Below are 15,984 nucleotides of genomic sequence, written 5' to 3'. Positions count from 1 at the left end.
AAGAAAAACAACTCATCAGCTCCTTTGCAAGAAGACGTTATGAATTCCGGCGGGTAAAACCTGGGCTCAGCCAATCAGGAAAGCGCGCCGACGCCTGATTGGCTGAGACTGGACATTCCAAAGCATGAATGGAGCTGTCAATCAGCCATTGTGACGTCGCTGGGTTCCGGCGCGGCGTTCGGTTGGTTTCTGCAGAAAAGGCGGGAAATGCTTAAACGCGGGAGTTTGTGTCTGAGTGGCTGTTCCGTCACCGCCGTTTTATTTATTTATTTTCACTGTTTTTCCGTCTCTCTTCGGGCACGGTCCTTGCGATGGCGGAGAATCAGATCGCCGGCGGTTCTCCCAGGCGTGTGTCGGTCATTAAAACCACCCCGATTAAACCCAAGCGCCTGGATGTGAGCCCCACCAGCCCAGGCTTCAGTGATTTCATGGTGTATCCGTGGCGATGGGGTGAGAACGCCCACAATGTCACCCTCAGCCCCGGAGCCACGTTCACCGGCCCCGGCGCCAGGGAAACCCAGTGCGGGGCAGCGGCGGCTCTGCACCAGGAGCTGGATCATCTTTCACAGGTCGGTGAGTGAAGATCGGCAGCAGCGAAACAAAAACACTAGCAGCTTGTAGCGCCGGGGAATAGAAAGTGAAGTCTTTGCCTTTTTTAAAAAAAAAAGTTTTTTTAAGCTCCACAGTCTGGTGCTTTAGACTTCAATTTTTTTTTGAAATATAAATAGCCTTTAATTGTATAAGTTAAAGCGCGGGCGGGCTGCTGCTGTAACTGTGTGGCTCTACTTGGCGCCCATTTTCAGTAACTGTGTAGGGGGATGGAGGAGTAAATAAACAGCGGCAGCAGAGAGCGGGATTTATAGCAGCCTCAAGGAGAGCTACAGTTAGACCCTGCTTCAGCCCTCAGCTATCCACACCCCCCCGCCCCCCCCCCAGTTAACAGATTAAACCCGAGTCCTGTTGCTTTCCCGCCGCCGTTGCTGCTGATTTCATTTACTGTGGAGGGAGGGAGGAATTCAAATGAATGAAATCACTTCCTGGAGAGCTTGTCAAAACTCCAGCGCGCCAAAAAAGAAACGCAGCTTCCTCCCGCTGGGTGGTTTAAAGAGACCCTTCCAACCCTTCCCGTCTTTTCCTGGCTGAGAGGAATGCATCTTTTCGAAAGTCAGGCTGTTCCATTTGGAGTTAGCTGATGTTCAGCTCGTGTGAATTTTAATGTGCAGACTGATGTCACTGCGCCGCAAATGATTCCATTCAATTGCAGGTTTTAAAAATAATTTGTTCCTGTGTCAAAACATTCATGTGCCCGCCAGCGAGTGTGCTGCTGAAAGTCTGCACCTACAAGTATTGGAAATGCAGTTTAATGGAGTGTGTTACAGCCAGGATGTACTCCTACACTGTAAGCTGAGTTGTGCAGCTCACAGTGCAGCTAGTGGATCTCGTACCAGCCGTCTTGTAGAGCTCAAAGACATTTACTGACTATTCCTCCTTAGAATGCGGGGTGGGGGCGTGAGGCAGGGCCAGTCTCCGAGGTTTGTTTTGGTTCCAAGATGATGCACTTGATTGAAACGATGTGAGCCTTGCTTGGCAGACTATCTGAACCAAACAAGTTCACAATGTTCCAGGTCACTGTTGGCTGGCCGGTCAGTTGAATCTGGCTCAATAATGTGCCCTGTTGGATAACAGCAACTTGAGAGTATAATCTGTTAAAACACGCCACAGAAGTGTAATCTTTAAAAAAAAATCCTGCCAAAGAACAAGACAATAGGACAGGTGACAGTGGGTTTTCAGTACTGTCTTAAAGGAAAATGGGCATGTTTTGGGACTGAATTCTAAAATTTGGCACCTCTACTGCTGTAGACATGACTGCCAGTAGATGAACCTGGTGCTAGGGACAGCCATTCTCCCTATTCAACTCCACTACACTGAGTTAGGAGGTTGAACAGGCAGTGAAAAGTTAAGCCAATATAATGTTGAGCTATGTGGTTTTTAAACCCATTAGCACCCCAGCAGAAACTGGAGTGCAGTGCTTAAGCCTGCCACCTTGTCAACTTTTGCAGAACTGCCTGAGTGGCTTGAACCCTAAGAGGGGAGAGAGTGCTTTCGGTATCGAACTCTGAGAAACGAATTGGATTCTTCAGCTTGGTTTGGAGATTTCAGAAAGATTTCCCAAATTGATTTTCAAGAAAGCATCAGGGGCTCTTGTGGAGGATTTTGCTGGAACAATTCACAATCTTGCCTGTTGCACCAAAAGTCTACCATTGCTACATACCTCTGATATTAATGAGAGAGTAAGTTATTAATCCAGATTGGGGTGTCTTATTTCAGGATGGGACAAGACGTGGCCGGCCAAGAGCAGAGCTCATCCGTGATCTGATAAACGAGGGTGAACACTCCTCGAGCAGAATCCGCTGTAATATTTGTAACCGAGTGTTTCCCCGTGAGAAATCCTTACAAGCTCACAAGAGAACACACACTGGTAAGATGTAGAACTTTTGATGGGTAGCTTACATCGGCAAATGAAGTATGCCACAGTCCTTGCTTCATCCGGGTGATGATCTACTGATGTAAATAACGGCGTGCAAATGATCACTTTGTAGCTTGCACCTTTCTGTGTTTTTGCACACTTAATTCTGCAGGTAAGTCCTGACTTCCAGTAGTATGGAAGATTTTAATTATTGCAGCTTGTCATATCATCAGTCCATAGCTTGGTAGTAATTTTCCAGGAATAATATAATCTAGTAGAAGGCACCACACAGCTCTTTTACTTTCCATGTTAGCTTTATTACTTCAAAATTTTACGTTAAACTGTATTATAAATCCCAGAATGATAGGTCTACTGGATCATGTAACTTTGTTTCTGACCTTGTATCTGTTATTAACCAGAGTAATTGCTCATTCTAGCCTGCACATCAAAATTGTCACTACTTGGCAAAATTTAATAACAAATCATTGGTATTTACCAAAATTGTGCTAGTAATAAATCTGAGTAATCTTGCTAAGTTGAAAGTTAGTCTTATTAAAAATAAATTATCATGTTCTTTCAACGCTAATAGATCTTGTGCTACTCCTCTAATGAGGATGACTTGTGCTGTTTAGCACATATCTTACTTTATTGCTGAAGTACAGTTGCGTATAGCTTGGAATATTCTTTTAAAGGCTACAAAGTGTGATTGTTATGCAGTCATGGTTGTTTAACTGTAACTTCTTAGTCTGATCAATAGATGTTAGGTTACCTTTCTTTAAGTGTATCTGCTAACATGTGTTAGACAATATTTTGTGTTGAAGATTCTGTAAATTGGAAACAATTGGCCTTTTCAGTATATATTTGGATGTATGACAATTGTCAAAACATTGGCTTGAGGCTAATCATTTGCATAACTGAACACATTTCAACTTTTAAATGGAGATTAAACTATTAATTTGCAATAAAAAAAGTAATTCTTATTTCTTGAGTCGGCAAGAAACAATTTGGACAATTGTTCTTGTGATGATCTCTTCACTTTATCCCCTTTTGACTCCATACATAATTGAGAGCAGCCGAGAATTTAGGCAGGAGCACAAACTGAAAGTATTGCGTATTGCAGAAAAAAGATATTTTGTCAAAGCTTTTCATCTTGCACTCATCAGGACAGGACAATTTTTGAGAGACCTTGCATATCTAGGGTAACCTGAGGTAGACTGGGCACTTTTTAGGGCTGAAAGTGAATGCCTGGAGCACGTTCATGAGTTTGCATGCTATACAGCACAAAATGATCTGATCAGGGTAGCCATTATCCTACAGGATGTCTTTGATGCGCCCTTTATCAGCATCAAGCTTGCATGGTGAACAAATGGCTTGGGGTCTATTTACGAGCTTGCCGATGAGGCCAATCTTGTAGCGTGTGGAACTGTAAGAATCCCAACGCATGTATTTATTTGTGAAGGTAGACTTGTGGTAGAAAAACCTCTGGCGGATTTCTCAACTAGGGAGTTCATTTGACTGCTCCATTTCAAAGATAAATTTGTGTGCGGAATGGAGCCCATTAAGACATGCAAAGAAATTATTACATGCTGTCCAGATTTAAATATAGCAAATGTATCCTCCACATATCGGAAATATGCGAGGAGTAGGAGGTTAGGTGTCATTCCATCGAAGGTGCATTTCACATGGACCCCAGCAAAGATGTTTGCGAGAGCTGGGTCAAGGGGGGGATCCCATGGCAACATCATCTACTTGGGGATACGTGGTGTTGTTAAAGCTGAATTCAACTGCGTGAGTTGCTGAGTTCATAAGCTCAAGGAACACTGATTCGCACAATAGTGGCGGGTCTAGATCACCATGATATAGAGCTGCAGCTACCTTAAAAATGTATTTCTTAATTCAGCCCCATGCTTCTAATCTCTGGGCACCCGGTGCGGAGGGGGCAGGTGGGAGGAGGACCTCCTCATGAACCTGCTCTTGGCCAAGTTGGCCATTAACAGGCTCAGGCATCAGGCAACCAAGGGGCTCATCTGGCCCAACTGTCTGTTCCTCTTCTGCAGCTATGTTCGTGGTGGGTGTCTGAAGAGGGAGCACATGGTGTTCGCTGGCACGATTGAGGTCTCCTATGACCAGTGGGTACCACGGGGATTAGGGTGCATTGTTGACCCCCATAATCACGTTTTGGTTTAACCTTTGTAAGTTTTCCTTTGTGGTTTTGTCTTTGTTGCAGTTCTCCTTTAAGGAGCTTTAATTTGTTCATTTGCTATTTGGTTAATTTGTCCCCTTTAATTGTTTATTTGATTACTCAAAAGAGTATAATGCTGCAGCGTAAATATCTATGGCTTCCTTAACTGGAACATTGGTGAAAAGGCTGGTAGTGTCAAATGAGCACATGGACACAGCTTTGCTATCAATATGCAAGTCCTGTATGGCCTTCACAAATGTGAAAGAATGTTTACCATGTATGTGGAAAACTTGGTCAAAACTGGTTGTAACGATTCACCCAGCCATTTGGCCAATTCATGTTGTGCAGAACCGGTTATAGATAAGATAGGGCATAAAGGGATGTCACTTTTGTGTGTCTTGGGCAGCCGATACATGCATGTGTGCAGCGAGCTGTGAGGACAAACGCTGTCATATACATGATGTGGCAGCTCATCGCTCTTATACAAGTCCAGCAAGAAGTGTTTAGCTTAACTAATCAGATCATTTCACACTATATCATGCAGACTCATGAACGGGCCTAATGCCATCACTTTTGGCCCTGAAAAGTGTCCAGTTTACCTCCAATTACCCTGGAAGGGCAAGGTATCTCGAAAATTTGAGCAACAGGTGAAGCTAGCTGTTTCACATAACTACCATGCAGTAGAAAAATGTGGTATTTGCTACTGATAGGATGCTGCTGTCAAACCAAAAAGATGTTCTGCCTATCTCATGAATGAGTAATATGGTATATGAATTTCAGGGCCTGTGTGACGCTAGGTATGTAGGCCATACATCCCAAAGATTGGCGGATCATGTCAAACAGCATGTCCCTTCTGCTGTTCGCAACGGGCAAGGTACATACTGTACCCAACCAACATGTACTTGCAAAACTCAAAACACCAGTGTCCAACGTTAGATGTGATTCCATGATTGGACAAGATATTTGCTGAATAATCCTCAGTGTGCTAAGAATTACGCTGACAACCAACTTAAGATTGTCAATCAGGCTCACAGTGCAGCACATTTACATGTATTGGAAGCTACATATATTAATACACAGGGCTCTGTTCTTTGCAGCCAGAAAGAACATATATACACATTGTACCTGTTTAAGCTAAACAAAATAAGCGACAGTCATTCGCTGGTTCATTGGTCAAGGCATTGCCCTGAGGAATCAGAATCAAGCTGTCTAGTTTAAATTTCAAACCTCTTGGCAGTTAATCATCAGTCACCATTAACTGGTGCATTTTCCATTGCAACACCTACCAATCAGCATCCACTTGTCAACCAATCAGCACTCTCTTCTCATACAGTATAAAGTTGTTGCTTCCCCTGACATTGGTAATCTTGTGATTCTCCTGATGAGTACAAGACGAAAAGCTTTGACAAAATGTCTTTTTCAGCAATACTCTAGTTCTGTACTACCAAACGACTATTTGAAAGTATTGCATTGAAGGGCTCTATAAAACAAGGTGAGACTCTAACGCTAAACGCATTCAGGTGCTGAAATTGAGTAATAGCTGGGTATAGGCAGAAACCATACATTTCGGCATTTTTAGTGCACAGTATTCGCTTTAGATGATTAACTATTCACTGTAATTTCCAATTCTTTTAAGCTTAAATGTTGTAAAGGCTTTTTTCTAAATTTGGTCAAATAAAGTTCAGTAAGAATTATGGTTGTATACTTACTGCAAGAGCAATTTTAAATACATATACGTGCAAATTTTTACCCTGACCCCTGTAAAATTAAAATTTTGTTCTTTATACAAGTAACTGAAAAAGGATTCTAATTTTTAATTGTTTATATTACTATGGGTTTCCTTTAGGTGAAAGACCTTATTTATGCGACTACCCGAACTGTGGGAAAGCATTTGTTCAGAGTGGGCAGCTAAAAACTCACCAGCGCCTTCACACTGGGGAAAAGCCATTTGTTTGCTCTGAAACTGGTAAGCTGTCAAACTCTTTTCATATCTCCCTACTATGTGACAGGCTTATCCAGCAGTAAAATCAGATCTCTAGGTTTTCACTTTGTGCATGCTGGGCATCTTGTGTCTCAAATTAATTTTTGATTATAGAATGAGGAGTGCTTAATGTAAACATTAGGGTACCACTCGCTAACGTGTTGACTCTTATATATTTATTGCCTCCTTTGAAAGTGAGAGAGGCAATTGTGCAAACCTGAGCCAAATTACTCTAGAAATGAGTAATTTAGACTTTCTTGTGGCATGGAGTTTTCTGTTCTCCCATTCCAAATTTGCTCCTCAAAAAGAGAGCAAATGCTGCTGAGCAGAATATTTTTGCGTTACAGCAGGGGTCGTAATGAGGCTTGCACAGGATGTGGGTGCAAGCTTGAGGAACAGTGGAGCAGGGAATTACAAACCAGAAAGGCTCCGTGCAAATTTCTGTAATCTAATTCAGCATTTCCTTGGTGTTAGTTGCACACCTGCGCTCCCAGGGCACAGACTACAGTTTGGCTTTTGACTGTAGAACTGCTGCATATGAAATCTAAATTGAATGTAGCAGATGTTGCATGTTGTTTCATCTTAAATTGGATTAGGGCAATGCTAGTTTTGGAAATAATTTCTGCTGAATTAACCTGTTCAAGAGAGCTGAATTTTATATGAGAAAAGTGATGCGACATCACCTGGTTTCTGCACAGGCTGTGGAAGCAGGTTTACACATGCTAATCGCCATTGCACCAAGCATCCTTATGCACGTTTACGGAGGGATGAAGTGTCTAATGGAGCAAACAAAACACAGGCTGCTGATAACAAGGCTGTTGCAGAATGGCTGGCAAAGTGAGTATGTTTAGAAAGAATATCTTCTGGAATAAGGTTTGTTTTTATTTTCAGTGTATTAGCTAATAATCCACAGTTGCCACTTGTTACTAAATTATCCATTCCTGGTGACAAATCCATAGGTCTTCATTTGGATTGAGTTTTAAGATAAGGTTAAAGTTGGGGGAGAAAGGAGGAATCTGTTTGACACAGTCCCTATTGAGAATTAGATGCCTTGCAGATGAGGTGCTGAATTCCACCTGAAGTCTCAGTATTTGATCTAATGGTGAAGGGGCAATGAGAAAGGTTTTGACTGTACTGGTTTGAGCAGAAGCCCCATGCATTGTAAATGGTGCAGAGTTTGGTGTCACTGAGAGCTTTCAGTATCTGTTCCTTGGTTTGGTAGGAGAGTCGTGTTCTAAATTTTAATTGTCTTAACTGAGTATTTAATTTATTGTGCTTGCACAATGCTGGAGATAGATGCCTAGATTCCTTATGTTCTCTATTCTGGATCTCTGCATTTATCCCCATTTTTTTCTTTTTAGCTTTCACTCATTTGAACGGCTACTGAAACTGTCTGGCTGGTTCAGTTTATCTTCACTGTAATTGCAACTTAGCAAATTTGTTAGAGATCCTATGGCTGCAGAGGAAGCTCTCTTTGCTGAATTTGCAGTGGACTCTGATATTCTCTGGATAGAGATGGGTTCTTCCTTTTAAGTGGCTGATTTTTCCAGTGCTCCTTTTCAATGACCCAAATTTTAGGCACCTATTTCTGGGAAAGCAATACATGTATATGGGTGAAAGAGCTCCAAAGAAATTAGTGTAAATGCTGCTGCTATTGAGAACTATAACCGTCCCAATGTAGCTGACTTCACCCAAACTTTAGGTCAGACTGGCTCAAGATTTTACACGTAGTAAATGTACATATGAAAGTAATGACGATGTTACAGTTTCACAATGCCAGATCAAAATTCCTGAACTTGCAGTTAGGATGATTTGGCTTGCTTCTGCCCACTCTTCAGTGTGGGTTTTGTACCTAAATTTAGTAGAGCTAGGGAGACATGTCTAGAAAGAAAAGGCCTGTCAGCTGCTGCCACTCTATCTCTTATTGAGCATGGGGCTACTGGCACACTTGGTAGTAAGGATCCTGAAGGAAATATTTACATTACTGCATAGAATTTAGGGCCATCAGTGTAGACCTCAAGAATCTGTGTTTGTGTTGCAGGATGAGGGAACACTGCAGAAAGCATTCAAAACTTGATTCTACCATGGGCTGATGTTAACTCAAAAGTTCTACATAGCGAACATTAGTGCAAAATGTTCACAAAGCATGTGTATGATGGCCCTTTTCCTTCATGTGACATCTTTGCATTTGCCTTCTTTCTTATAAGTTGACTTGTCTCAGCTCTGTCAGGATAGCATGCCCTAAATGTATCGGGGGAAACTGCAGTTTGTTTTCAGTTGAGATATTTCTGCTTATGTTGAAGTATTTTTATATAGATAGATCTTCCAAAGCGGTTTATTTCCAATTGGCGGATGTGATGAAGAGCATCTTAAACTGGAAATGTTGAGTTTCTAAATTCTGTCTTACCTCTAGATACTGGGAGACCCGAGAACAGCGTACCCATCCTGTGAAGAACACTGGACAGAAGGCTGACCAGGAGCAGCAGGACCCTTTGGAGTTCATACAGTCTGACGAAGATGAAGAAGAGGAGAAAAATGGGCCACATGCAGCAGCACGCCGACGTATGCAGGAGCAACGGGAGCGACTGCACGGTGCTCTGGCTCTCATCGAGCTGGCGAACTTAACTGAAGCACAGTTGCGCCAGTAACTGCAATGCATATATTTTATGAAACGGAACTGTCTGTGGACTAGGGTCCTACTAGTCCACTAGACAAGTCATGCACCTTATATTTGCTTTTAATAGGCTGCTATTATGTAGAAATTAAGATGATGAATGTTGTTGCCCTTGCTTAAAGGAGCACCAGTGTTATGCACTTTTTGTCTGGAAAGGTTTGTTTATGTAAAGTTTTAGTTTAGTAAATATTGCAAAGCTTTGAAGGATCACTTAATGTAGGGCAGGAAATGAATCTGCAGGTGCTGAATTCTAGGTGTAGCAGGGATATTTAACTTGCATTTATAGTGCAAAATTTGCACTGTTTGATGGAATGTAAGATGAGCAGTGCCTTTCTGAGATCTTCCTTTGTGACTTTAACTTTTTAAGCTTCAGTATACGCTTTCCAATGGCAACATTTATAGTCATCCAAGCAAACGCACAAGAATTCAGTTAGCATCTGAAAGAGGGGAAAAAAAAGTTAACCCTTTTTCAGAAGGAGCACCCTTTTAAAAACTCTTACAATGACAACCCAACCTTTCTCTTTCTGGCACTATCTGAATTGCAAGTGCATTCTCTTTTTTTTTTTGTTTATAATTTAGATTTTCAGCATTCAGTTTATTTTATCTTGGGCCAGATTTAGTCTATCATTCCGTTAAATTATTAAAGCCGCTGAGTTCCATAACTTTTTCCTCTTTTCAGCAGCCCTTTAAAATGCACTGATGGCCTGTTCACCAAGCTCATCTATTTGAGAACTGCTAGTATATTGGGAAGGATAGTGCAGTGATTTTCATCCATTAGCCACAATGAGTAAATACACCCCACCTTTATCGTCCAAATAGGCAACCTTGCTTTGGTTGAAACAAATGATCCATTTTTTGTCGGAATTGAAAAGGAGAAATCAATTAAATGGGAACCACTTTAAAACATGGCCTCATATCAATCTGAATCCCAGTAACAGGTAAATATGTTTCAGATACTTTATCTAAACATACTATGTTACAGTAGCTTCAAAATATACATGAGATGGACCAAGTATTGACATACTGTAGAACACAGCATTGTCTGAAGGTACCACTGAACTAAATTACTGTACACTCAATTTATAGTAGTCTAACATGAAAAACTTAACTAACTCTGAATTTGAGAAAAAAGTAGAGCAATTGGACTTATTTGCAGCTAGCTGAAACATTGGAAAAACATTTTTGCCCTCTTTAATGGTTATTGGAAAATTGTGACATCTGATTTAACTAGAGATAGTTATCTCAATTGTAAATGATCGTCAGTGCTTGAGCATTGTTGCTAAAGTTTAGTTTTACTGAAGCGAACATGAGGGTATAGCACTAGGCTTGTTTTTTTTTATATATATATATAGCACTAAAAGCACAGGAGGCTAAAGACTTCTGTGCCAGACATATTGACAAATTGCACATTTTGTGTGTTGAAATGCAACCCGTATTCCGTCAAATAGACTTAAGCAACCCTGTGAGGCCTGGATCTTGAATTGGTGCAAATGATTTAACCCAACTGGCATCACACAACAAATGCCCTGAATTTCTGCACTTAGCATGTATAGTGTGCGTTGCTGCCCAGGTACTACAATCTTGTGTAATAAGCCCTAGAAACAGTGCAGATGCTGATTTCTGAGCAACAACAAATTGCCTGCTCTATTCTTAATCTGTAAAATGCAGGCTTAGGGATCTACAAGTGAAATGTGGTACTCATTAATTTTAGTAGTTTAGTGAAGTTTGAACTGGGTGAGTTTGGGTGATGGAAGAAGTTTTGTTGAATTTCCTGTTGGCAACACTAAATTGTATTGCTGTGTATCAGTAGTTTTATTATAATCACATTGCAGTTTTTATAGCTTGCCGTTATTGCTTTGTTGCAGTGTCTCTTTTTTTTAAAGTCCTCTTATTTTGTTGGACAACTTCAATTTGTTTTGTCATAATCCAATATTTTCTGCCTTTTTTTCCAGTTAAACATTTAAATACTGCATGAAGTTTTTAATTCTGTAAGTTGACGAGCTTGAAATGCCATTATGGTATAGACTAACAGCTGTTTTTAGTTGCGCACGTTTTACATCTACACAGTTACAGCATTGGCTGAAGCAACCAGGACCGATTTTATTCAGTCACTGTCCAGAAAAAAGCAGTGTAGCCTCAGTGTCCAAACAGAAGAGATTTTGTGCGTTTCCAAGCCTATCATGCTAGTCAGTTTCTGTGCAAGACTTCCTTCATCAGCTAACTAGGTTTTGTAATTTTAAAAAATTCATTCATGGGATGTGGGCTTTGCTGGCTAGGCCAGCATTTATTACCCATCCCTAATTGCCCTTGAGAAGGTGGTGGTGAGCTGCCTTCTTGAATCGCTGCAGTTCATTGAATCTTATTTATTTTACGTTTGAGTTGAATAAAGCTGATGTCACTTCGAGGTGTATTTTGTTTTATGGAGAAGTTAGACTACACTGGAGATGTATGAACCCACAGGTTTTTGTTTTGCTTGAAACAAAATGTCATTTTATGATTGCAGGTGTGTAGTTTGTGTTTGGTGACTTCAAGGTAAATAAAATGGTTGTGGCCAGAGTTGCTATTTCCACTGGTCTCTGCTCGGCTATGCATCCATGTGGTTGGCAAAGTGCTGCAGTTTAAGAGGGGAAAGATCAACAAATAATACTGCTCAGTAAAAAATTTTAAGACTGCATGGTTTTGGACAGCATTGTAGATATTGTGAGTTCATACAACTTCAGTTTGTGGGAAGGAACTGGAGGTAGAAAGAGTTTCAAACAGGAGTCCCTGTTTTTTCTCAATTTTGTTTGTTAAAAGAGTTTGTGATGTTTAATTGATTTGTAACCAATTCTAATTTAAGCAGATTTGTAAGCCGGAACAGAACTTGTAGTCAAGTTGTGTTAGCATCACTGACTAGTGAGGATATTTGTCATCTGGTCTTGCAAAGCTGATGATTGCTGTACTTTATTTGTACAATAAAGTTGCATTGCTGCACATTATAATCTAAATTTATTGAATTTATTCCCCATCTTTTAATTGCTAACTTTTGTCTTTTGTTTTATGTACTGGTGTGTACCTGAGGAGAAGGTGTGAAGATGGTCTGCCTCCACACTTCTTCCAAAGTTTCTACAAGGCACAGTGGCCTCAAATCAACCTTTTCCCTCTGCCTTTGCTGAGATCAGGATTCCATTGCACTTTTTTTTTAAGAGTTCCCCAAATGACCTATGCTATCTGCAACTTCCATTAACTACAGAGCTATGACAACATTTTGGAGTTAGTCTAGTCCCATCAGTAATTGTGGCTGTGTAGGACAGTTGTAACATTGCTGTAACCTGGCAATGGAACAGAATTTGGAAGGTGCTTTGAGGAGTATTTAACATGCTGATTGTGGGGCCACTGCTGCTTTAAGGGTGAGCTTCCCTACTGCACTTAAATCTTGTTTTGTTCCATGCACCTATTATCAATGTAATGAGTTGAATAGTTTATCACTAACATTAAGGGAATGTTGGATGACAAATAGCCTCTCTGGTGGATGAAAAGGTTTAGTCTCCCACTAGGGAAAGGTTGATTTTATGTTTCAAATGACAATGTTTTTTGTTAAGTGCCATTCTGGGCTGTTTAATGCATGTACTTTTTGCACTCGATTAGTTGTATGTCCAGAGGCATACTTTTTTGTTGCAATGTTTCTGGTTTGGATTTTGATATTTTTAGAAGAAATGAGATCAGTTGTGGATTTTCTGGGGCTTTTTTTAAATAAGGCTGCTTTATGAACTTGGGTTCAAGTGCCAAATCCACTTTTTAAATTCAAATTTTGGTGAGCTTTAGTTTTGCCCTCATTGTCTGTTTATCAAGCTGTAAAGAACAAGACCGTTACCAGCTTGAATCTGCCTTTGTTCATTAAACAAGCACCCTGGTAAATCTGCTGAAGTATTAATATTCAATAAATATTGGCAGTGCTAAAATGTTGGCTCTCTTTTTATTGAATCCTTTCCCTATCTTGCTTCTTCCATGCTATATAAGGGATTATCTAACCATTGGATTTTTTTCTGAGGGTCGGGAGTCTTTGGAACTCTTCCTCAGAAGGCAGTGGAAGCAGGTTCTTTGAATGTTCTCAAGGCAGAGCTAGATAGATCCTTGATTAACAAGGGGGTGAAAGGTTATCGGGGTAGGCGGGAGGTTACAATCAGATCAGCCATGATCTTGAATGGTGGAGCAGTCTTGAAGGGCTCAGTGGCCTGCTCCTAGTTTGTATGTATTAGCTACTTGTTACAATTATGACGTTGTTTATATTGTGGGTCCAGTTTTAAATTTAGAGTAATTGAAGGGGGTAATGTGATCAGTACTGAAGTCTGTCTGAAAGTATACCTGAGTGGTTTTATAGAGATCAAAGATTGGCTCATTGTTTTACTGAGAAGAAGGTGCAAGGTGAGGTATGCTTGGAGACAATGGCAGCAGTCTTTGGCTTTGCAATGAGTAAACTCTGTGCCTCCTAAGGTCCCAGAAAGGTGTCAAAGATACCAGGTTGTAAATAGTTGTGCTCAAAATGGTCCATTTACTTCTAAGACAAAAGGGGTTGGGATCAAGGATAGCTATTTGTAACAAAAACAGAATTACCTGGAAAAACTCAGCAGGTCTGGCAGCATCGGCGAAGAAAAGAGTTGACGTTTCGAGTCGTCATGACCCTTCGACAGAACTAGTCGAAGAACCAGTTCTGTCGAAGGGTCATGAGGACTCGAAACGTCAACTCTTTTCTTCTCCGCCGATGCTGCCAGACCTGCTGAGTTTTTCCAGGTAATTCTGTTTTTGTTTTGGATTTCCAGCATCCGCAGTTTTTTTGTTTTTATAGCTATTTGTAATTCCACCTAAACACATGGTTATTATGACCGATGCAGTTGGTAAAGCTGAGTTATTTAGAAATCCCAGAGGGAAACTTAAATGATAGGTTATGACAGTTGTTTAAAGTGCTATGTTTGCAATGTGACTCTAAATTCAGGAATCAAACCACTGGTTCTTGAGGTTTTACAATAAGCTAAATGAAACATTTTATTAATTTACACAGGTTAAAATATGTATACACATGGCTTCAAATGACGACTATCATAACTTTTAACATTACCAAATTAATCTCCATTAAGGCAACAGCAACCCATTGACTTAAACAAACATCAGGCAAAGCATTTTCACCTTACAAATTCAAAATGATAGTCTTTTCACTTTGATTCCTGTGGAGACGGTTGGAGGCTTACAGCTGCCTTTTCATCTCACGTTGCCTCTGCTCTGCACACACAAAACTACTGAAGTTATACTTAGCACCACTCACTGAATATAAATTCTCATTGTATCACCAGCATCTTTGAACTCTACCTTTTACAATAAAACACCTTTCATGGTACCAATTTTATTAGTAATATAAACATATTGCTTGGTAGCTGCTAGCTAGGTGGCTAGTTTTCATTTCACTTCTTGAATGCTCTATTCAAAAAATGCAAATACACGGTAGCTCTTATATATCAAAACTAGTACACATCAAAACTCCCAGAGTAGCTGGCTTTAGTCCAATTAAGACACACGCATGGACTGAACCTCTATTTTAAAAGAAAAATATTTTCCAATAATATATACATTAATAGCTTCATGACAATGTTTAAAGTGTTTCATGTTGCCACGGGGAAGAGGGCAGAGGAAGCTAATTTTGAGATCAGGTTACAAGGTTCCCTACAAATGAATGAAAATCACAGCACCATGCACATTGTTCTGTGCTCAGCTTAGAAAGTATTTTCATTAAATAAGGTCACTATTGTGTCATTACAGGCTTTCAGTACAGAATATCATCAATTGCAGAAGCAGAAATATTTCCCTTTTGCTCTTTACCTTCTTAAAATGTTCACTCATATATTTTAAAGTTATTGAGCACAAGACAAGAGGAAACAAAAGCCTTGCTTTTGCTTTTAAATCATTTTGCTTGCTTATCACTCTTGATAGCAGTTTCAGTACTAAATGCATTGTGGGACCAATACTAATCAGTTGTTTGAAGCGATTAACTCTTCAATATAATTGAGACTTCTACAGAGTGCAGAAAGGGAAGAAAAGGTTCCAGACAGAAACAGAATCCTGATAGCCACTTGAAACAGAAATGACACCAGTGTACCACAAGATGGTGATATTCTCTGCACAGCACAAACATAAAAGGGGTTTATAAGTCCTTAAGTAACCTTAAATTTCAATTACTTTAAGTGTACATATGATGGAAGCAAACAACAATGAAATTATAATTCATAAAGTTTTAAAACAATACAGTAAAAATTTCTAGACTTCAGCATAATTACCACATTGCACATTGTTTTTCCTGATCTTTCCAACAGCTCATCTTTTGCTTTTTTCAGTTTCAGTATCTGAAATAAAATGGAAAAACATTAATGTTGCATGTGAATTATACTTTCATATATTTATAGTTTGATTCTATCATCTAAATGCAAAGTTTTTAATCTTGTACAAGGACTTTATAAGCATTCATATGTATCCTGGAATGTTATAGCATAGAAGGAGACTATTTGGATCATCATGTCTGATCTCCTTGAAAGAGTTATCCAGTTAGTCCCACTCCCTTGTTCTTTCTTGATGGCTCTGCAAATGTTTTCCCTTCAAGTGTTTATCCAATTCCCTTTTGAATGTCATTTTTAAGTCTGCTTCCACCACCCATT

At 40.0% G+C, this 15,984-nt stretch overlaps 1 protein-coding gene across 1 annotated transcript; it reads left to right on the top strand.

Moving 5' to 3' along the window:
- Positions 1–272: 272 nt before the first annotated feature.
- znf367 (zinc finger protein 367) lies at positions 273–11,526 on the top strand. The gene is made up of 5 exons (XM_041186389.1): positions 273–569; positions 2,329–2,479; positions 6,496–6,615; positions 7,329–7,467; positions 9,044–11,526. Exons 1-5 carry the CDS (start codon positions 312–314, stop codon positions 9,276–9,278), a joined length of 903 nt encoding a protein of 300 aa, XP_041042323.1. The 5' UTR covers positions 273–311; the 3' UTR covers positions 9,279–11,526.
- The last annotated feature ends 4,458 nt before the right edge of the window (positions 11,527–15,984 follow it).

The sequence above is a fragment of the Carcharodon carcharias genome, chromosome 4 (assembly GCF_017639515.1).
Source record: "Carcharodon carcharias isolate sCarCar2 chromosome 4, sCarCar2.pri, whole genome shotgun sequence".
NCBI lineage: Eukaryota > Metazoa > Chordata > Chondrichthyes > Lamniformes > Lamnidae > Carcharodon > Carcharodon carcharias.
Note: the sequence above shows the minus strand (reverse complement) of the source record. Positions and strands in the feature narration are given on the sequence as shown.